At 45.5% G+C, this 22,862-nt stretch overlaps 1 protein-coding gene across 1 annotated transcript in view; it reads right to left on the reverse strand.

The window, feature by feature from the left end:
• Positions 1-22,862, reverse strand: part of LOC134434554 (L-gulonolactone oxidase-like) — a gene marked incomplete at both ends in the record, with an annotated part of 42,538 nt that overhangs the window by 14,260 nt on the left and 5,416 nt on the right. The window contains 6 exons of the mRNA XM_063183223.1: positions 2,558-2,634; positions 3,617-3,697; positions 13,496-13,681; positions 15,115-15,205; positions 18,587-18,681; positions 19,427-19,552. Coding sequence (XP_063039293.1) covers positions 2,558-2,634; positions 3,617-3,697; positions 13,496-13,681; positions 15,115-15,205; positions 18,587-18,681; positions 19,427-19,552 — 656 coding nt within the window. The remainder of the gene's footprint in view (positions 1-2,557; positions 2,635-3,616; positions 3,698-13,495; positions 13,682-15,114; positions 15,206-18,586; positions 18,682-19,426; positions 19,553-22,862) is intronic.

Below are 22,862 nucleotides of genomic sequence, written 5' to 3' on the forward strand. Positions count from 1 at the left end.
CCCAATCCTGATCCCAATCCCAAATCTGATCCCTGATCCCAATCCCAATCCATTCCTGACCCCAAATCCAACCCAGACCCCCATCCTGATCCCAATGATCCCAATCCCAACCCCAATCCCGATCCAGACCCCCATCTTGATCCCAACCCCAATCCCAATCCTGATCCCGATCCCAACCCCAATCCCAACCCCAATCCCGATCCCAATCCTTCACCCTGATCCCAATCCTGATCCCGATCCCAGTCCTGATTTCGATCCCAATGATCCCAATCCCAAACTAATCCTGATCCCGATCCAGACCCCAATGATCCCAATCCTGATCCCAATGATCCCAATGATCCCACCCAATGATCCCAATCCTGATCCCAACCCCAACCCCAATCCCAATCTCGAACCCAATCCCAATCCCAATCCTGATCCCGATCCCAGTCCTGATTTCGATCCCAATGATCCCAATGATCCCAACCCCATTTCCATCCCAGTCCTGATCCCAATCCCAAATCTGATCCCTGATCCCAATCCCAATCCTGACCCCAAATCCAATCCTGACCCCCATCCCGAACCCAACCCTAATCCCGATCCTGATCCCAATCCCAATCCCGATCCCGATCCCAGTCCTGATTTCGATCCCAATGATCCCAATCCCAAACTAATCCTGATCCTAACCCCAACCCCGATCCCGATCCAAATGATCCCACCCAATGACCCCACCCGATGATCCCAACCCCAACCCCGATCCCAATCCCGATCCCGATCCCAACCCCAACCCCAATCCCATCCCAACCCCAATCCCGATCCCAATCCTTATTTTCACCCTGATCCCGATCCCGATCCCAGTCCTAATTTTGATCCCAATGATCCCAATCCCAAACTAATCCTGATCCCAACCCCAAATCTGATCCCTGATCCCAATCCTGACCCCGATCCCGATCCCAATCCCGATCCAAATCTTCACCGCGATCCCAATCCCGATCCCGATCCCGGTCCTGATTTCGATCCCAATGATCCCAATGATCCCAATCCCAAACTAATCCTGATCCCGATCCCAACCGCGACAACAATCCCGATCCCGATCCCGGTCCTGATTTCGATCCCAATGATCCCGATCCCAAACTAATCCTGATCCCGATCCCGATCCCGATCCCAATCCCAATCCTTATCTTCACCCTGATCCCAACCCCAATCCCAATCTGATCCCGATCCCGTCCTTTTCCCAGGATTTCATCACTGTCCTGGACAAACTGGGGAGGATTTGGGATTTTTGGGGATTTGGGGTTTGGCATTTGGGATTTGGGATCTTTGGGGTTTGGGGATTTGGGGTCTGAGCATTTGGGATTTTTTGGGATTTGGGGTTTGGCATTTGGGATTTGGAATCTTGGGAATTTGGGATCTTGGGGATTTGGGATGTGAGGATTTGGGATCTGAGGATTTGGGGTTTTTGGGGATTTAGGGTTGGGGATTTGGGATTTTTGGGATCTTTGCGGTTTGGGGATGTGGGATCTGAGGATTAGGGATTTTTTGGGATTTGGGGTTTGGCATTTGGGATTTTTGGGGTCTTTGGGGTTTGGGGATTTGGGATGTGAGGATTTGGGATTTTGGGGATTTGGGGTTTGGCATTTGGGATTTGGAATCTTGGGGAAATTTCAGATTTGGGATCTGAGGATTTGGGGTTTTTGGGGATTTGGGGTTTGGCATTTGGGATTTTTGGGATCTTTGGGAAATTTCGGATTTGGGGTCTGAGGATTTGGGAATTTTGGGGATTTGGGGTTTTGGATTTGGGATTTTTGGGATCTTTGGGATTTGGGGATTTGGGATCTGAGGATTTGGGATTTTTTGGGATTTGGGGTTTGGCATTTGGGATTTTTGGGATCTTTGGGAAATTTCGGATTTGGGGTCTGAGGGTTTGGGATTTTGGGGATTTAGGGTTTGGGATTTGGGATTTTTGGGATCTTTGGGGTTTGGGGATTTGGGATGTGAGGACTTGGGATTTTGGGGATTTAGGGTTTGGCATTTGGGATTTGGAATCTTGGGGAAATTTCAGATTTGGGATCTGAGGATTTGGGGTTTTTGGGGATTTGGGGTTTGGCATTTGGGATTTTTGGGATCTTTGGGAAATTTCAGATTTGGGGTCTGAGGGTTTGGGATTTTGGGGATTTGGGGTTTGGCATTTGCGATTTGGGAACTTTGGGGTTTTGGGATTTGGGTATTTGAGGTTTGGGAATTTTGGGATTTGGAATTTTGTGGGGGCTCAGGATTTGGGTTTTTTTTGGTAATTCGGGATTTAGGATTGAGGATTATTGGGATTTTTTGGGATTATGGGAATTTTTGGGAGCTGGGATTTGGGACTTCTGTGATTTTGCAGATTTTTGAGAATTTTGGGGGTTTTTGCAATTTGAGGTTTGGGATTTGGGATTTTGCAGATTTTTGAGGATTTGGGGGATTTTTTTGTGATTTGAGGTTTGGGATTTGGGATTTTTGGGATTTGGGGGATTTTTTGGGGGATTTTTTTGAGATTTTTTTTGGGATTTTTGGGATTTTTTGGGGATTTTTGTGCTACCTGATCCAGAGCAGGAGCTGCAGCAGGTGAAATCCCACGGCGTAATCCCAGAACCAGCTGGACGAGGAGCGCGGGGGCTGCAAATCCCACGGGAAAACCACGGATTTCAGGGATTTTGGGAATTTCTTGGGATTTCAGGAATGTTTTGGGGGATTTTTTGGGATTTTTTGCGATTTTAGGAATGTTTTTGGGGATTTTTTGGGATTTTTGGGATTTTTGGCATTTCAGGAATTTCAGGATGTTTTAAATTTAATTTTAGAGATTTCAGAGATTTCAGGGATTTTTGGGAATTTGGGAATTTAGGAATTTCAGAGTTGTTTTGGATTTTAGGGATTTCAGGGATTTTAGGGATTTTTGGAAATTTGGGGGTTTTAAGGATTTCAGGGATTTCAGGAATTTTTGGAAATTCAGGGATTTTAGGGATTTCAGGAATGTCATGGATATTTTGGGATTGTGGGGCATTTCAGGGATTTCAGAAAATTTTTGGGATTTTAGGAATTTTTGGGGAATTTTTGGAATTTTTAGGGAATTTTGAGGTCTCAGAGATTTTGGGGATTTTTGGGATTTCAGGAATTTCTTGTATTTTAACGATTTTTTGGGATTTCAGGGATTTCAGGAATTGTAAGAATTTTGGGGATTTCAGGGATTGTCAGAATTTTTGGGATTTCAGAAATCCTTGGGATTTTTTAGAGGATTTTGGGGGATGTCATAGATTTTAGGAATTTCAGGGATTTTTGGCATTTTGGGATTTTTTTGGGGGGATTTCAGGGAATTTTTAGGAATTCTCGGAATTGCACAGATTTTTTTGGGGGATTTCGGGGAATTTTTAGGAATTCTCGGAATTGCACGGATTTTTGGGGGGATTTCGGGAAATTTTTAGGAATTCTCGGAATTGCATGGATTTTTTGGGGGATTTCGGGGAATTTTTAGGAATTCTCAGAATTTTTGGGATTTTAGGGAATTTTTGTGGGATTTCAGGGAATTTTAGGGATTTTTCGGGGGGGGATTTCGGTGGATTTTTGGGGTCCGTGCCTGTTCGGTGGGGTCCTGGTAGATGACCTGAACGTTCTCGGTGTGCGGGAACCACAGGAAGCGAAAATAGCGGGAATTGCTCAGGTGCTCGTCCAGCTCATCCAGCACCTGGAAAAACGGGAAAAACGGGAAAAGTTCGCAGCTTTTCCCATTTCCCCTTCCCCTTTCCCATCCCCGAATTCCATAAAAATCCCCAGATTCCTTTCCCACGTTCCCAAAATCCTTTCCCGTTTCCCCTGCATTTTCCAACCCATTCCCACATTTTCCATCCTTTCCCCAAATCCTTTCCCACATTCCCAAAACCCTTTTCCAACCTTTTCCCAAAACCCTTTCCCGCTTTCCCTCCCTCCTCCAGGATTTTCCCACTTTTTCCCCAAAATCCTTCTCCAATTTTCCCCAAAATCTTTCCCCACTTTTCCCTAAACCCTCCACCATTTTCTCTGTCTCCTTTTCCCCAATTTTCCCCAAAATCCTTCCCCACTTTTTCCCCAAATCCTTTTTCCCACTTTTCCCCAAAATCCTTCCCCACTTTCCCGTAAACCCTCCATCATTTCCTTTTGTCTCCATTTCCCACTTTTTCCCCCAAATTCATTCCCCACTTTTCCTCCATCATTTTCTGTCTCCTTTTCCCCATTTTTTCCCCAAATCCTTCCCCACTTTTCCCAAAATCCTTCCCCACTTTTCATCCATCATTTTCTCTGTCCCCTTTTCCCACTTTTCCCAAAATCCTTCCCCACTTTTCCCTAAACCCTCCATCATTTTCTCTGTCTCCTTTCCCAATTTTTCCCCAAATCCTCACCCACTTTCCCCTAAACCTTCCATAATTTTCTCTGTCTCCTTTTCCCCCCTTTTCCCCAAATCCTTCCCCACTTTTTCCCCAAAATCCTTCCCCACTTTTCCCTGAATCCTTCCCCACTTTTCCCCAGACCGTCCATCATTTTCTCTGTCTCCTTTCCCCACTTTTCCCCCAAATTCATTTCCCCACTTTTCCTCCATCATTTCCCCTGTCTCCTTTTCCCACTTTTCCCTGAATCCTTCCCCACTTTTCCTCCATCATTTCCTCTGTCTCCTTTTCCCCATTTTTTCCCCAAATTCCTTCCCCACTTTTCCCAAAATCCTTCCCCACTTTTCATCCATCATTTTCTTTGTCTCCTTTCCCCACTTTTTCCCCAAAATCCTTCCCCACTTTTCCCCAAACCCTCCATCATTTTCTCTGTCTCCTTTCCCAATTTTTCCCCAAATCCTTCCCCACTTTCCCCCAAAATCCTTCCCCACTTTTCCCTGAACCCTCCATCATTTTCTCTGTCTCCATTCCCCACTTTTTCCCCAATTCCTTCCCCACTTTTCCCTGAATCCTTCCCCAATTTCCTCCATGATTTTCTCTGTCTCCTTTTCCCACTTTTCCCCAAAATCCTTCCCCACTTTTTTCCCAAATCCTTTTCCCACTTTTTCCCCAAATTCCTTCCCCACATTTTCCCCAAAATCCTCCCCCACCTTTCCCCCTAAATCCTTCCCCACTTTTCCCCACACCCCCCATCATTTCCCCCGTCTCCTTTCCCCGCTCTTCCCCAAATTCCTTCCCCGCACCCCACAAACAATTCTCTCATTTCTCCCGCATTTCCCAGCCCGATTTTCCCCGCATTCCCCACACCCCCCCTCTCTCTCTCCGCGCTGTCCCCGGGCTCCGTTCGGGAATTTCGGGAATTTTCCCTCCTCGCTCCGTTCCCTCTCCCGCACCGACCCCGCCCGGGGCTCCGCGTTCCGGGCCGAGCGCGGCCGGGAGCGGCCTCGGATCCCCCCGCGCCCTCGGCAGCGCCGCCGCCGCCTTTGAGGGATCATTCGGGATCGGCGGCGGCGCCGAGACACGGAGAGAGAGGGCGAGAGACCGAGAGAGAGCAAAGGGAGGGAGGGAGGGAGCGGGGACGGAGCCCTCGGGATGGGCCCGGAGCGTCCTTGGGAGCCAAACTCGGGGATTCTGCACATGTGGGAGCCGGGCACCCGCAATGCCACCCCAAAAATCTCAAAATTTTGGGATTTTCCCCCCTGTAATTCGGGATCAGGGAGGGAGGGAGCGGGGACGGAGCCCTGGGGATGGACCCTGAGCGTCCCTGGGCCCAGAATCCCAAAATTCCATGGATGGGATCCATGGACCCTCAATCCCACCCCCAAAATCCCGGGATCTGCCCCCGTTCCATTCCAGCCCAACCCCAAAATTTTGGGATTTTTCCCCCTTTAATTTTGGATCAGGCAGGGAGGGAGCAGGGACGGAGCCCTGGGATGGGCCCGGAGCGTCCTTGGGAGCCAAACCCGGGGATTCTGCACATGTGGGAGCCGGGCACCCGCAATGCCACCCCCGAAACCCCAAAATTTTGGGATTTTCCCCCCTGTAATTTGGGATCAGGCAGGGAGGGAGCGGGGACGGAGCCCCGGGGATGGGCCCTGAGCGTCCTTGGGAGCCAAACTCGGGGATTCTGCACATGTGGGAGCCATGGACCTGCAATCCCAGCCCCAAAATCCCGGGATTTGCCCCCGTTCAATTCCAGCCCAACCCCAGAATCCCGGGATTTGCCCCCGTTCCGTTCCATCCCAACCCCAAAATTTTGGGATTTTCCCCCCTTTAATTTGGGATCAGGCAGGGAGGGAGCGGGGACGGAGCCCTGGGGATGGACCCTGAGCGTCCTTGGGCCCAGAATCCCAAAATTCCATGGATGGGATTCATGGACCCTCAATCCTAACCCCAAAATCCCGGGATTTGCCCCCGTTCCATTCCAGCCCAACCCCAAAATTTTGGGGTTGGGCTGGAATGGAACGGGGGAAAATCCCAAAATTTTGGGGGTGGGATGGGGTGGGACTGAAAATCCGTGGGGACAATCCATGGAATTTTGGGATTCTGGGCCCAAGGACGCTCCGGGCCCATCCCCGGGCTCCGTCCCCGCTCCCTCCCTGCCGGATCCCAAATTAAAGGGGGGAAAATCCCAAAATTTTGGGGTTGGGGTGGGATTGAGGGCTGGGATGAAATGGGGGAAAATCCCCGGATTTTGGGGTTGGGATTGCAGGGCTGTGAATCCCATCCATGGAATTTTGGGATTCTGGGCCCAGGGACACTCAGGGTCCATCCCCAGGGCTCCGTCCCTGCCTGGGCTGGGATGGAACGGGGGCAAATCCCAAAATTTTGGGGTTGGGCTGGGATGGAACGGGGGCAAATCCCGGGATTTTGGGGTTGGGCTGGAATGAAATGGGGGCAAATCCCAAAATTTTGGGGTTGGGCTGGAATGGAACGGGGGCAAATCCCGGGATTTCGGGGGTGGCATTGCGGGTGCCCGGCTCCCACACGTGCAGAATCCCCGGGTTTGGCTCCCAAGGACGCTCCGGGCCCATCCCCGCGCTCCGTCCCCGCTCCCTCCCTCCCTCCCTTTGCTCTCTCTCCGTCTCTCGCCCTCTCTCTCCGTGTCTCGGCGCCGCCGCCGATCCCGAATCGTCCCTCAAAGGCGGCGGCGGCGCTGCCGAGGGCGCGGGGGGATCCGAGGCCGCTCCCGGCCGCGCTCGGCCCGGAACGCGGAGCCCCGGGCGGGGTCGGTGCGGGAGAGGGAACGGAGCGAGGAGGGAAAATTCCCGAAATTCCCGAACGGAGCCCGGGGACAGCGCGGAGAGAGAGAGGGGGGGGTGGGGAATGCGGGGAAAATCGGGCTGGGAAATGCGGGAGAAATGAGAGAATTGTTTGTGGGGTGCGGGGAAGGAATTTGGGGAAGAGCGGGGGAAAGGGACAGGGGAAATGGTGGGGGGAAAGTGGGGAAAAGTGGGGAAGGGTTTTGGGGAAAAGTGGGGTAAGGAGACAGAGAAAATGATGGAGGAAAAGTGGGGAAGGATTCAGGGAAAAGTGGGAAAGGAATTTGGGGAAAATGTGGGAAAAGGAGACAGAGAAAATGATGGAGGAAAAGTGGGAAAGGAATTTCGGGAAAAAATGGGAAAAGGAGACAGAGAAAATGATGGGGGGTCTGTCTGGGGAAAAGTGGGGAAGGATTTTGGGGAAAGGTGGGGGAGGATTTTGGGGAAAAGTGGGGAAAGGGGACAGAGAAAATGATGGAGGAAAAGTGGGGAAGGATTTTGGGGAAAAATTGGGAAATGGAGAAAAAGAAAATGATGGAGGGTCTGGGGAAAAGTGGGGAAGGATTCAGGGAAAAGTGGGAAAGGAATTTGGGGGAAAAGTGGGAAAAGGAGACAGAGAAAATGATGGAGGAAAAGTGGGGAAGGATTTGGGGAAAAGTGGGGAAGGATTTTGGGGATGTGGGAAAAAGGATTTGGGGAAAAGTCCTGGAGGGTTTAGGAAAAGTGGGGATGAAGGAAAAGGATCCAGGGAATGGGGGAAAGGATTGTGGGGAAAAGTGGGAAAATATTCAGGGAATGGGGGAAAGGATTTTGGGGAAAAAGTGGGGAAAGGAGGCAGAGAAAATGATGGAGGATCTAGGGAAAAGTGGGGAAGGATTTTGGGGAAACGTGGGGAAAGGAGACAGAAAATGATGGAGGGTCTGGGAAAAGTGGGGAAGGATTTTGGGGAAAAGTGGGGAAAGAATTTGGGGAAAAAGTGGGAAAAGGGGACAGAGAAAATGATGGAGGAAAAGGGGAGAAGGATTTTGGGGAAAAGTGGGGAAGGATTTGGGGAAAAAGTGGGAAAAGGAGACAAAGAAAATGATGGGGGGTCTGTCTGGGGAAAAGTGGGGAAGGATTTTGGGGAAAGGTGGGGGAGGATTTTGGGGAAAAGTGGGGTAAGGAGACAGAGAAAATGATGGAGGGTTTGGGGAAAAGTGGGGAAGGATTTGGGGAAAAAGTGGGAAAAGGAGACAGAGAAAATGATGGAGGAAAAGGGGAGAAGGATTTTGGGGAAAAGTGGGAAAAGGAGACAGAGAAAATGATGGAGGGTTTAGGGAAAAGTGGGGAAGGATTTGGGGGAAAAGTGGGGAAGGATTTAAGGAAAGGTGGGGAAAGGATTTTGGGAAAAAGTGAGGAAGGATTTGGGGAAAAAGTGGGGAAAGGAGACAGAAAATGATGGAGGAAAAGTGGGCAAGGATTCAGGGAGAAGTGGGGAAGGATTTGGGGGAAAAATGGGGAAGGATTTAAGGAAAGGTGGGGAAAGGATTTGGGGAAAAGGAGACAGAGAAAATGATGGAGGGTTTAGGGAAAATTGGGGAAGGATTTGGGGAAAAGTGGGGAAAGGAGAGAGAAAATGATGGAGGAAAAGTGGGGAAGGATTTTGGGGAAAAAGGGGGCAAGGATTTAGGGAAAAGTGGGGAAAAGGAGACAGGGGAAATGATGGAGGAAAAGTGGGAAAGGAATTTGGGGAAAAAATGGGAAAAGGAGACAGAGAAAATGATGGGGGGGTCTGTCTGGGGAAAAGTGGGGGAAGGATTTTGGGGAAAGGTGGGGGAGGATTTTGGGGAAAAGTGGGGAAAGGAGACAGAGAAAATGATGGAGGAAAAGTGGGGAAGGATTTTGGGGTAAAAGTGGGGAAGGATTTGGGGAAAAAATGGGGAAGGATTTAGGGGAAAAGTGGGGAAGGATGTAAGGAAAGGTGGGGAAGGATTTTGGGGAAAAGGAGACAGAGAAAATGATGGAGGGTTTAGGGAAATGTGGGGAAGGATTTGGGGAAAAGTGGGGAAAGAAGTCAGAGAAAATGATGGAGGAAAAGTGGGGAAGGATTTTGGGGAAAAGTGGGGAAGGAGACAGAAAATGAAGGAGGGTTTAGGGAAAAGTGGGGAAGGATTTTGTGGAAAAAGTGGGGAAAAGGAGAAAAAGAAAATGATGGAGGGTCTGGGGAAAAGTGGGGAAGGATTTGGGGAAAAGTGGGGAAAGGAATTGGGGAAAAAGTGGGGAAAGGAGGCAGAGAAAATGATGGAGGAAAAGTGGGGAAGGATTTTGGGGTAAAAGTGGGGAAGGATTTGGGGGAAAAATGGGGAAGGATTTAGGGGAAAAGTGGGGAAGGATGTAAGGAAAGGTGGGGAAGGATTTTGGGGAAAGGAGACAGAAAATGATGGAGGGTTTAGGGAAAAGTGGGGAAGGATTTGGGGAAAAGTGGGGAAAGAAGTCAGAGAAAATGATGGAGAAAAAGTGGGGAAGGATTCAGGGAAAAGTGGGAAAGGAATTTGGGGGAAAAGTGGGAAAAGGAGACAGAGGAAATGATGGAGGAAAAGTGGGGAAGGATTTTGGGGAAAAAGTGGGGAAAAGGAGACAGAAAATGATGGAGGGTGTGGGGAAAAGTGGGGAAGGATTTGGGGAAAAGTGGGGAAAGGAGACAGAGAAAATGATGGAGGAAAAGTGGGGAAGGATTTGGGGAAAAAGTGGGAAAGGAATTTGGGGAAAAAGTGGGAAAAGGAGACAGAGAAAATGATGGAGGAAAAGTGGGGAAGGATTTTGGGGTAAAAGTGGGGAAGGATTTTGGGAATGTGGGAAAAAGGATTTTGGGGAAAAGTCCTGGAGGGTTTAGGAAAAGTGGGGATGAAGGAAAAGGATCCAGGGAATGGGGGAAAGGATTGTGGGGAAAAGTGGGAAAATATTCAGGGAATGGGGGAAGGAATTTTGGGGAAAAGTGGGGAAAGGAGACAGAAAATGATGGAGGGTTTGGGGAAAAGTGGGGAAGGATTTTGGGAAAAGTGGGAAAGGAATTTGGGGGAAAAGTGGGAAAAGGAGACAGAGAAAATGATGGAGGAAAAGTGGGGAAGGAATTTGGGGAAAAGTGGGGAAGGATTTTGGGGAAAAGTGGGGAAGAATTTTAGGAAAAGATAGGGAAAAGGAGACAGAGAAAATGATGGAGGAAAAGGGGGGAAGGATTCAGGGAAAAGGGGGGAAGGATTTTGGGGAAAAAGTGGGGAAGGATTTTGGGAAAAAATGGGGAAGGATTTGGGGAAAAAGTGGGGAAAGGAATTGGGGAAAAGTGGGGAAAGGAGAGAGAAAATGATGGAGGAAAAGTGCGAAAGGATTTTGGGGAAAAGTGGGGAAGGATTTGGGGGAAAAGTGGGGAAAAGAGACAGAAAATGATGGAGGGTCTGGGGAAAAGTGGGGAAGGAATTCAGGGAAAAGTGGGGAAGGATTTTGGGAAAAAGTGGGGAAGGATTTTGGGAATGTGAAAAAGGATTTGGGGAAAGTCCTGGAGGGTTTAGGAAAAGTGGGGATGTAGGAAAAGGATCCAGGGAATGGGGGAAAGGATTGTGGGGAAAAGTGGGAAAATATTCAGGGAATGGGGGAAGGAATTTGGGGAAAAAGTGGGAAAAGGAGACAGAGAAAATGATGGAGGAAAAGTGAGGAAGGAATTTGGGGAAAACTGGGGAAGGATTTGGGGAAAAAGGGGGGAAAAGGAGACACGGGAAATGATGGAGGAAAAGTGGGGAAGGATTTTGGGGAAACGTGGGGAAAGGAGACAGAAAATGATGGAGGGTCTGGGGAAAAGTGGGGAATGGAATTTGGGAAAAGTGGGGAAAGGAGACAGAGAAAATGATGGAGGGTTTAGGGAAAAGTGGGGAAGGATTTTGGGGAAAATTGGGGAAGGATTTGGGGAAAGGTGGGGAAGGATTCAGGGAAAAGGGGGGAAAGATTTTGGGGAAAAGTGGGAAAAGGAGACAGAGAAAATGATGGAGGAAAAGTGGGGAAGAATTCAGGGAAAAGTGGGGAAGGATTTTGGGGAAAAGTGGGGAAAAGAGACAGAAAATGATGGAAGAAAAGTGGGGAAGGATTTGGGGAAAAGTGGGGAAGGATTTGGGGGAAAAAAATGGGGAAAAGGAGACAGAGAAAATGATGGAGGAAAAGTGGGGAAGGATTTTGGGAAAAAGTGGGGAAAGGAGACAGAAAATGATGGAGGGTCTGGGGAAAAGTGGGGAAGGATTTTGGGGAAAAGTGGGGAAGAATTTGGGAAAATGTGGGAAAAGGAGACAGGGGAAATGATGGAGGAAAAGTGGGGAAGGATTTTGGGAATGTGGGAAAAAGGATTTGGGGAAAAGTCCTGGAGGGTTTAGGAAAAGTGGGGATGTAGGAAAAGGATCCAGGGAATGGGGGAAAGGATTGTGGGGAAAAGTGGGAAAATATTCAGGGAATGGGGGAAAGGATTTTGGGAAAAGTGGGAAAAGGAGACAGAAAATGATGGAGGGTCAGAGCCAGAATTGTGGAAAATTTTCCTCATTCCCATGGAAATTCTGGGAATTTTTTCCTCATTTCCATAGAAATTTTGGGAATTTTGTGAATTTTAGGAAGTTCTGGGGAATTTTATGAAATTTTGTGAATTTTGTGAATTTCGGGATTTCCCCTACCTGTATGAGGGTGGAGGGGAAGGCGATTTCCCAGAGCCAGAATTGCGGAAAATTTTCCTGATTCCCAAGGAAATTCTGGGAATTTTTTTCTTCATTTCCATAGAAATTTTGGGGAATTTTGTGGAATTTCCATAGAAATTTTGTGAAATTTTGGGATTTTCCCTACCTGTGTGAAGGTGGAGGGGAAGGCGATTTCCCAGAGCCAGAATTGCGGAAAATTTTCCTCAATTCCATGGAAATTCTGGGAATTTTTTTCCTCATTTCCATAGAAATTTTGGGGAATTTTGTGAATTTTGGGAAATTTTGTGGAATTTCTGGGAAATTTTGTGAAATTTTGTGAATTTTGGGATTTTCCCTACGTGTGTGAGGGTGGAGGTGAAGGCGATTTCCCAGAGCCAGAATTGAGGAAAATTTTCCTCATTCCCAAGGAAATTCTGGGAATTTTTTCCTCATTTCCATAGAAATTCCTGGAAATTTTGTGAATTTTGGGAAATTTTGTGAAATTTTGTGAATTTTGTGAATTTCGGGATTTTCCGTACCTGTGTGAGGGTGGAGGGGAAGGCGATTTCCCAGAGCCGGAATTGAGGAAAATTTTCCTCAATCCCAAGGAAATTTCGAGAATTTTTTCCTCATTCCCACAGAAATTCCAGGGAATTTTGTGAATTTCTGGGGAATTTTGGGGAAATTTTGGGGAAATTTTTGGAAATTCTGGATTCTGGTACCTGTGTGAGGGTGGAGGGGAAGGCGATTTCCCGGAGCCAGAATTGTGGAAAATTTTCCTCAATCCCAAGGAAATTCTGGGAAATTTTTTCCTCATTCCAATGGAAATTCTGGAATTTTTCCTCATTCCCATAGAAATTTTGTGAATTTTGTGAATTTTGTGAATTTTTTGGTTTTCCCTACCTGTTTGAGGGTGGAGGGGAAGGCGATTTCCCAGAGCCGGAATTGAGGAAAATTTTCCTCACTCCCAAGGAAATTCTGGGAATTTTTTTCTCATTTCCACAGAAATTTTGGGAATTTTGTGAATTTTAGGAAGTTCTGGGGAATTTATGAAATTTTGTGAATTTTGTGAATTTTGGGATTTTCCCTACCTGTGTGAAGGTGGAGGGGAAGGCGATTTCCCGGAGCCAGAATTGTGGAAAATTTTCCTCAATCCCAAGGAAATTCTGGGAAATTTTTTCCTCATTTCCATAGAAATTCTGGGAAATTTTGTGAATTTCTGGGAAATTTCAGGTAAATTTTGTGAATTTTGTGAATTTTGTGGTTTCCGTACCTGTGTGAGGGTGGAGGGGAAGGCGATTTCCCGGAGCCAGAATTGAGGAAAATTTTCCTCATTCCCATGGAAATTCTGGGAATTTTTTCCTCATTCCCCACAGAAATTTTGGGAATTTTGGAATTTCTGGGGAATTTGGGAAATTTTGGGAAATTTTGTGAAATTTTGTGAAATTTCGGGATTTTCCCTACCTGTGTGAGGGTGGAGGGGAAGGCGATTTCCCCGAGCCAGAATTGCGGAAAATTTTCCTGAATTCCATGGAAAGTGTGGGAATTTTTTTCCTCATTTCCATAGAAATTTTGTGAATTTTGTGAATTTAGTGAATTTTGGGATTTTCCGTACCTGTGTGAGGGTGGAGGGGAAGGCGAGCTGTCGCAGGCGGAAGCGGGGCACGCACTGGAAGGTGACGTCCAGGACGATCCCCAGCGCCCCCAGGTGCAGCCGCGCCGCCCCGAACACGTCGGGGTTCAGCGACTCGGAACATTCCAGAAGCTCCCCCGAGGCCAGCAGCAGCGTCAGCGCCACCACCTGTGGAAAAATGGGGAATTTTGGGAATTTTTGGGGGATTTTTTGGAAATTTTCTTTGAATTTTTTTTGAGTTTTGGGGAATTTTTTGGGGAAATTTTTTGGAATTTTTTTGGATTTTTTTGAAATTTTTTTTCGGAATTTTTTTGGAATTTTTCGGAATTTTTTTTTCAGAAGTTTTTTACATTTTTTTCTAATTTTTTTCAGAATTTTTTTGGAATTTTGGGAAATTTTTTTGATTTTTTAAAATTTTTTAAAATTTTTTAAAATTTATTTAATTTTTTAAATTTTTTGGAAACTTTTGTTGGAATTTTTTTGGATTTTGTTTTCGATTTTTTTCGATTTTTTTCTAATATTTTCAGAATTTTTTTGGAATTTTTGGGAAATTTTTGAGAAATTTTTTGGAAATTTTCTTTGAATTTTTTTGGAGTTTTTGGGAAATTTTTGGGAAATTTTTTGGAATTTTTTTGGATTTTTTTAAAATTTTTTTTTAGGAATTTTTTTGGAATTTTTCGGAATTTTTTTTCACAAGTTTTTTACATTTTTTTCTAATTTTTTTCAGAATTTTTTTGGAATTTTTGGGAAATTTTTTTGATTTTTAAAAATTTTTTAAATTTTTAAAAATTTATTTAATTTTTTTAATTTTTTGGAAACTTTTGGAATTTTTTGGATTTTGTTTTCGATTTTTTTCGATTTTTTTCTAATATTTTCAGAATTTTTTTGGAATTTTGGGGAAATTTTTGAGAAATTTTTTGGATTTTTTTTTGAATTTTTATTGGATTATCATTTTTTTAATTTTTGGAATTTTTTGGAATTTTTTGGAATTTTTTTGGAATTATTTCTGAATGTTTTCGGAATTTCTTTTTATTTTTTTTCTATTTTTTTTTTTTTTTTTGAAGTTTTGGTAAATTTTTGGGAAAATTTTTAGGTTTTATTTTTGGAATTGTATTGGAATTTATTGGGCGGGGGGGATTTTTAGATTTTTTGGGGGGATTTCTTGGAGATTTTTGGGGATTTTTTTGGAATTTTTTGGAGATTTTTTGGGATTTTTTTGAGATATTTTGGGGGATTTTTTCAATTTTTTTGGGGCATTTTTGGGGATTTTTTTGGGAATTTTCTGGAGATTTTTTTGGATTTTTTGGAGATATTTTGGGGGGATTTTTTGGAGATATTTTGGGGGATTTTTTCAAACTTTTTTTGTCATTTTTGGGGACTTTAGGAAGGATTTTGTGACCTTTTAAAAAAAAAATTTTTTGGGGGGGGTTGGGATTTTTTGGCATTATTTTAAATTCGCCTTTTAAATTTTTTTGGCGACTTCCAAAAATTTAAATTCTTTTTTTAAAATGTTAAAATTTCGCGGGGGGTGGGGATTTTGTAAAGCGCTTTCAAAGACCAAATCCCCCGTAAAAAAATCCCAAAATGTTGGGAATGCTCACCTGCGTGGCCAGGATGCCGTGCTGGATGCCGGTGTTGTGCGTCCCCGTGCCGATGACCCCGGCCGCCGTCACCTCCGACACGGCGCCCAGACTGGGAACGGGGAAAGGCGCGGGGACGTTGGGGACCCCGGAGCCCAATCCCCGACGGATCCGCTCCTGGATCCATTTCTGATCCCACCTGGATCCATTCCCAACCCTGATTCCACCCAGATTCAATCCTGATCCCACCAAGATCCATTCCTGATCCCACCTGGATCCATTCCCGACCCTGATCCCACCCAGATCCATTCCTGATCCCACCAAGATCCATTCCTGGAGATCCTGATCCCCATTCCTGGTCCCACCCGGATCCGTTCCTGATCCCACCCGGATCCATTCCTGGAGATCCTGATCCCCATTCCTGATCCCCCCCAGATCCCAATCCCATTCCCGATCACATTCCCATTCCCATTCTCCTTCCTGATCCCACCTGGATCCATTCCCATCCCCAATCCCATCCCTGATCTCATTCCTGATCTCATTCCCGATCCCAATCCCAATCCTGATCCCATTTCCAACCCTGTCCCCCTTCCTGACCCCATTCCCATCCCATTCCCCATCCAAATCCCAATCCCAATCCCATTCTGATTCCCATTCCCCATCCCAATCCCGGCCCCAATCCCAATCCCATTTCAAATCCCATTCCCACCCCCGACCCCATTCCTGATCTCATTCCCAATCCTGATCCTGATCCTGATCTCTTTCCCAACCCCAATCCCATTCCCATTCCCATTCCCGATCCCATTCCCATTCCCATTCCTGGTCCCACCCAATCCCGCCTGGATCCATTCCCGATCCTGATCCCACCTGGATCCATTCTTGGCTCTCAATCCCACCTGGATCCATTCCTGAACCCATCTGGATCCATTCCCGATCCTGATCCATTCCTGGATCCATTCCTGGATCCTGATCCCACCTGAATCCATTCCCATTCCCATTCTCGCTTCCGATCCCTCCTGGATCCATTCCCGATCCATTCCTGATCCCACTTGGATCCATCCCCATTCCCGACCCCATTCCCAGATCCGTTCCCAACCCCAATCCCATTCCCAATCCCATTCCCGACCCCGTTCCCTACCCAGACCCCACTCCCATCCCTGCTCCCACTCCCATTCCCAATGCTGACCCCAGTCCCGACCCCAACCCCCTTCCCATTCCCATTCCCAATTACATTCCCAATCCCAATCCCATTCCTGACCCCATTCCCAATCCCAACTCCATTTCTGACCCCAATCCCTACTGCATTCCAGAACCCATTCCTGATCCCATTCCCAATCCCAATCTTGATCCCATTCCCAATTCCACTCGCATTCCCGACCCCATGCCCATCCCAAGCCCAATCCCATTCCCATTCCCAATCCTAATCCCAATCCCATCCCAATCCCAACCCCAATCCTGACCCCAATCCCAATCCCAATCCCAATCCCATTCACATCCCTCTCCCTCTCACTTTGGCCAGGGCCATCCCAATCTCAGCCCCAATCCCATTCTTGACCCCAATGCCATTCCCATCCCTGACCTCATTCCCAATCCCATTCCCAATCCCAGTCCTGATTTTGATCCCGTCCCCATTCCCAATCCCAATCCCATCCCATTCCCAATCCCAGTCCTGATTTTGATCCCGTCCCCATTCCCAATCCCCATTCCCATTCCCGTTCTCAATCCCATCCCCAACCCCTCTCCCCTCACCCCGACCCCGTTCCCGATCCCATTCCCGAACTCATTCCTGACCCCAATCCCACTCCCCATTGTTGATCCCAATGGCATTCCTGACCGCATCCCTGATCCTGATCCCGTTCCTCTTCCCAATCCCGGCCCCATTCCCATTCCCATTCCCATCCATATCCTGATCCCAATCCCATTCCCACACCCATTCCCATTCCTGACCCCATTCCCATTCCCATTCCCATTCCCAGTCCCATTCCCATCCATGTCCTGATCCCAATCCCAATCCCAATCCCAGTTCCATTCCCATTGCCATTGCCATTGCCATTGCCATTGCCATTCCCATTCCCACTCCCAATCCCAGTCCCATTCCCATTCCCATTCCCATTCCCATTCCCATTCCCATTCCCATTCCCATTCCCATTCCCATCCATATCCTGATCCCGATCCCATTCCCACACTCATTCCCAATCCCATTCCCACACCCAATCCCAGTCCCATTCCCATTCCCATTCCCGTTCCCATCCATGTCCTGATCCCGATCCCATTCCCAGTCCCAATCCCAGTTCCATTCCCATTCCCATTCCCAATCCCATCCATATCCTGATCCCGATCCCATTCCCACACCCATTCCCATTCCTACACCCATTTCCACTCCCATTCCCATTCCCATTCCCATTCCCATCCATGTCCTGATCCCAATCCCATCCCCAATCCCAATCCCAGTCCCGTTCCCATTCCCAATCCCAGTCCCATTCCCATTCCCATTCCCAATCCCATCCATATCCTGATCCCGATCCCATTCCCATTCCCACACCCATTCCCATTCCCATTCCCACTCCCATTCCCAGTCCCATTCCCATTCCCATCCATGTCCTGATCCCATTCCCATTCCCACACCCATTCCCAGTCCCAGTCTCATTCTCATTCCCATTCCCATTCCCATTCCCATCCATATCCTGATCCCGATCCCAGTCCCATTCCCACACCCAATCCCATTCCCATTCCCATTCCCATTCCCATTCCTATTCCCATCCATGTCCTGATCCCAATCCTATTCCCAGTCCCAGTCCCATTCCCATTCCCATTCCCATTCCCATCCATATCCTGATCCCAATCCCATTCCCAGTCCCACACCCAATCCCAGTCCCATTCCCATTCCCATCCATGTCCTGATCCTGATCCCAGTCCCACCCCAATCCCAGTCCCATTCCCATTCCTGACCCCATTCCCATTCCCATTCCCATTCCCATTCCCAATCCCATTCCCATTCCCATCCATATCCTGATCCCGATCCCAGTCCCACACCCATTCCCATTCCCATTCCCACTCCCAATCCCAATCCCATCCCCGTTCCCATCCATATCCTGATCCCGATCCCATTCCCACACCCATTCCCATTCCTGACCCCATTCCCAATCTCACTCCCATCCCCACTCTTGACCCAATTCCCAACCCTGACCCCATTCCTGGTCCTGATCCCAATCCCATTCTCAACCCCAATCCCGTTCCCAATCCTGCTCCCATTCCCATTCCTGTTCCCAATCCCAATCCCAATCCCAATCCCAACCTCAATCTCATCCCAATCCCACATTTAATCCCATATTTAATCCCACATTTAGTTAAATTAAATCCCATATTTAATCCCATATTTAATTAAATTTAATCCCATATTTTATCCCATATTTAATCCCATATTTTATCTCATATTTAATTAAATGAATCCCCTATTTAATTAAATTAATCCCATAATTATTCCCTCTCTCACTTCTGCAGGGCCAGGCCGTGTTTGTCGAGCTGCAGGTTGAGCTGGGAGAGGAGGATCCCGGCCTGGACCTTCACCTGCAGCTTCTCCCGGTCCACCTGCAGCCAAATTTTGCCATTTTTACAAAGATTTTCAGATTTTTTTTTTTTAATTTTGGGGGATTTTTTTCAAATTTTGATGATTTTTTGGGGGAATTTTTGGTGATTGTTTCTTTTATTTTCCCGTGCATTTTTCCCGAATGTTCGGTGCCTGAGCTGCAGCGCCATTGAGTTTTGGGAGATTTTGGGGGATTTTTTGGGGGGATTTTTTTTTATTTTTTAGGGAAATTTTTGTGATTTTTTTTTTTTGTGATTTTTGGGAGGGACTTTTTAAATTTTGGGGAATATTTTTGTGATTTTTTGGTGACTTTTGGGAGGGAATTTTTTTAAATTTTGGGGAATTTTTTTGTGATTTTTTTTGTGATTTTTGGGAGGGACTTTTTTTAATTTTTGGGGAATTTTTTTGTGATTTTTTTTTGTGACTTTTGGGAGGGAATTTTTGTGATTTTTTTGGGAGGGAATTTTTTTAATTTTGGGGAAAATTTTTGTGATTTTTGGGGTTTTTTTTATTTTTTGGGGAATTTTTTGTGATTTTTTTTGTGATTTTTTTGGGGAATTTTGGGGGATTTTTTGGGGAATTTTTGGTGGGTTTTTTTTGTGATTTTTGGGGGTAATTTTTTTATTTTTTGTGGAAATTTTTTGTGACTTTTTTTGTGATTTTTGGGGGAATTTCGGGGGATTTTTTTGGGAATTTTTGGTGATTTTTTTTCAATTTTCCCGCATATTTTTCCGGAACATTCCTGACCTTCAGCACGCGGCTGAGGTGGCCCATGTGGATCATGAAGCCGTCGGTGCAGGCGATGTCCGAGGGGGAGTGGCCGCCCCCGACCACCTTCACGCGCTTGCCCTGCTGCCGCGCCAGCTCCAGGATCTGACGAAAACACCAAAAATCAACAAAAAATATCCTAAAATAACGGAAATGTCACCAAAAAATGATCCTAAAACATCAGGGACGTCCCTAAAAAATCACTGGGAAAAAAATCCCAAAGAATATCCAAAAAATAAAGATCCTAAAACGTGGGGAATGTCCCCAAAAAAAGATCCAAAAATATCAGAAATGTCCCCAAAAATGATCCTAAAATATCGGGAATGTCCCTAAAAAACCACCCCAAAACCACCGGGAATGTGCAAAAAAAATGGCCCTGAAATATCAGAAATGTTCCCAAAAATCCCATCCTGAAATATCAGGAATGTCCCAAAAAAAACCCCTAAAATATTGGGAATGTGCCCAAAAATGGGATCCAAAAATATCAGGAATGTCCCTAAAAATCGCCCCAAAATCACTGGGAAAAAATCCCAAAGAATGTCCGAAAAATGAAGATCCTAAAACATCGGCAATGTCCCCAAAAATGGGATCCTGAAATATCGGGAATGTCCCAAAAAATGATCCTAAAATATCGGGAATGTCCCTAAAAAACCACCCCAAAACCACCAGGAATGTGCAAAAAAATGACCCTGAAATATCAGAAATGTCCCCAAAAATCCCATCCTGAAATATCAGGAATGCCCCAAAAAAACCCCTAAAATATTGGGAATGTCCCCAAAAATGGGATCCAAAAATATCAGGAATGTCCCTAAAAATCGCCCCAAAATCACTGGGAAAAAATCCCAAAGAATGTCCGAAAAATGAAGATCCTAAAACGTGGGGAATGTCCCCAAAAATGGGATCCAAAAATATCAGAAATGTCCCCAAAAATGATCCTAAAATAGCGGGAATGTCCCTAAAAAACCACCCCAAAACCACCGGGAATGTGCAAAAGAAATGACCCTGAAATATCGAGAATATCCCAAAAATCCCATCCTGAAATATCAGGAATGTCCCAAAAAAACCCCCTAAAATATTGGGAATGTGCCCAAAAATGGGATCCAAAAATATCAGGGATGTCCCTAAAAATCGCCCCAAAATCACTGGGAAAAAAATCCCAAAGAATGTCCGAAAAATAAAGATCCTAAAACGTGGGGAATGTCCCCAAAAATGGGATCCAAAAATATCAGAAATGTCCCCAGAAATGATCCTAAAATATCGGGAATGTCCCTAAAAAACCACCCCAAAACCACCGGGAATGTGCAAAAAAAATGGCCCTGAAATATCAGAAATGTCCCCAAAAATCCCATCCTGAAATATCAGGAATGCCCCAAAAAAACCCCCTAAAATATTGGGAATGTGCCCAAAAATGGGATCCAAAAATATCAGGGATGTCCCTAAAAAATCGCCCCAAAATCACTGGGAAAAAATCCCAAAGAATGTCCGAAAAATGAAGATCCTAAAACATCCAGAATGTCCCCAAAAATGGGATCCAAAAATATCAGAAATGTCCCCAAAAATGATCCTAAAATATCGGGAATGTCCCTAAAAAACCACCCCAAAACCACCGGGAATGTGCAAAAAAAATGGCCCTGAAATATCAGAAATGTCCCCAAAAATCCCATCCTGAAATATCAGGAATGCCCCAAAAAAACCCCTAAAATATTGGGAATGTCCCCCAAAAAAGATCCAAAAATATCAGAAATGTCCCCAAAAAAATGATCCTAAAATATTGGAAATGACCCCAAAGAATCCACCCAAACCACCGGGAATGACCCCAAAAATGATCCTAAAATATCGGAAATGTCCCCCAAAAAAAGATCCAAAAATATCAGAAATGTGCCCAAAAAATGATCCTAAAACATTGAGAATGTCACCAAAAAAAGATCCAAAAATATCAGAAATGTCCCCAGAAATCCCATCCTAAAATATCAGGAATGTCCAAAAAAATGATCCTAAAATATCGGGAATGTCCCCAAAAATGGGATCCTAAAATATCAGAAATGTCCCAAAAAATCCCATCCTGAAATATCAGGAATTTTCCACAACAATGATCCTAAAATATCGGGAATGTCCCTAAAAAACCACCCCAAAACCACCGGGAATGTGCAAAAAAAATGACCCTGAAATATCGAGAATATCCCAAAAATCCCATCCTGAAATATCAGCAATGTCCCAAAAAAAACCCCTAAAATATTGGGAATGTGCCCAAAAATGGGATCCAAAAATATCAGGGATGTCCCTAAAAATCGCCCCAAAATCACTGGGAAAAAATCCCAAAGAATGTCCAAAAAATAAAGATCCTAAAACGTGGGGAATGTCCCCAAAAATGGGATCCAAAAATATCAGAAATGTCCCCAAAAATGATCCTAAAATATCGGGAATGTCCCTAAAAAACCACCCCAAAACCACCGGGAATGTGCAAAAAAAAAGACCCTGAAATATCAGAAATGTCCCCAAAAATCCCATCCTGAAATATCAGGAATGCCCCAAAAAAACCCCTAAAATATTGGGAATGTGCCCAAAAATGGGATCCAAAAATATCAGGAATGTCCCTAAAAATTGCCCCAAAATCACTGGGAAAAAATCCCAAAGAATGTCCGAAAAATGAAGATCCTAAAACATGGGGAATGTCCCCAAAAAAAGATCCAAAAATATCAGAAATGTCCCCAAAAATGGGATCCTAAAATATCGGGAATGTCCCTAAAAAACCACCCCAAAACCACCGGGAATGTGCAAAAAAAATGGCCCTGAAATATCGAGAATATCCCAAAAATCCCATCCTGAAATATCAGCAATGTCCCCAAAAATGATCCTAAAATATCGGGAATGTGCCCAAAAATGGGATCCAAAAATATCAGGGATGTCCCTAAAAATCGCCCCAAAATCACTGGAAAAAAATCCCAAAGAATGTCCGAAAAATGAAGATCCTAAAACATCCAGAATGTCCCCAAAAAAAGATCCAAAAATATCAGAAATGTCCCCAAAAATGATCCTAAAATATCGGGAATGTGCCCAAAAATGGGATCCAAAAATATCAGGAATGTCCCCAAAAATGATCTGAAACCATCAGGAGTTTTCAGGAATTTTCTTCCCAATTTTGGGCGAATTTTTCTCTCTGCAATTCCCAATTTTTCTCTCTGGAATTCCCAATTTTTCCCTCTGAAATTCCCAAATTTTCTGTACAAAATTCCCAATTTTTCCCTCTGCAATTCCCAATTTTTCTCTCTGAAATTCCCAATTTTTCTCTCCAGAATTCCCAAATTTTCTCTCCGGAATTCCCAATTTTTCTTTCTGCAATTCCCAATTTTTCCCTCTGAAATTCCCGATTTTTCCCTCTGAAATTCCCGATTTTCCCCCATTTTGTGTCAGAATT

This window comes from Melospiza melodia, unplaced genomic scaffold (assembly GCF_035770615.1).
Source record: "Melospiza melodia melodia isolate bMelMel2 unplaced genomic scaffold, bMelMel2.pri scaffold_407, whole genome shotgun sequence".
In the NCBI taxonomy this organism is placed as follows: domain Eukaryota; kingdom Metazoa; phylum Chordata; class Aves; order Passeriformes; family Passerellidae; genus Melospiza; species Melospiza melodia.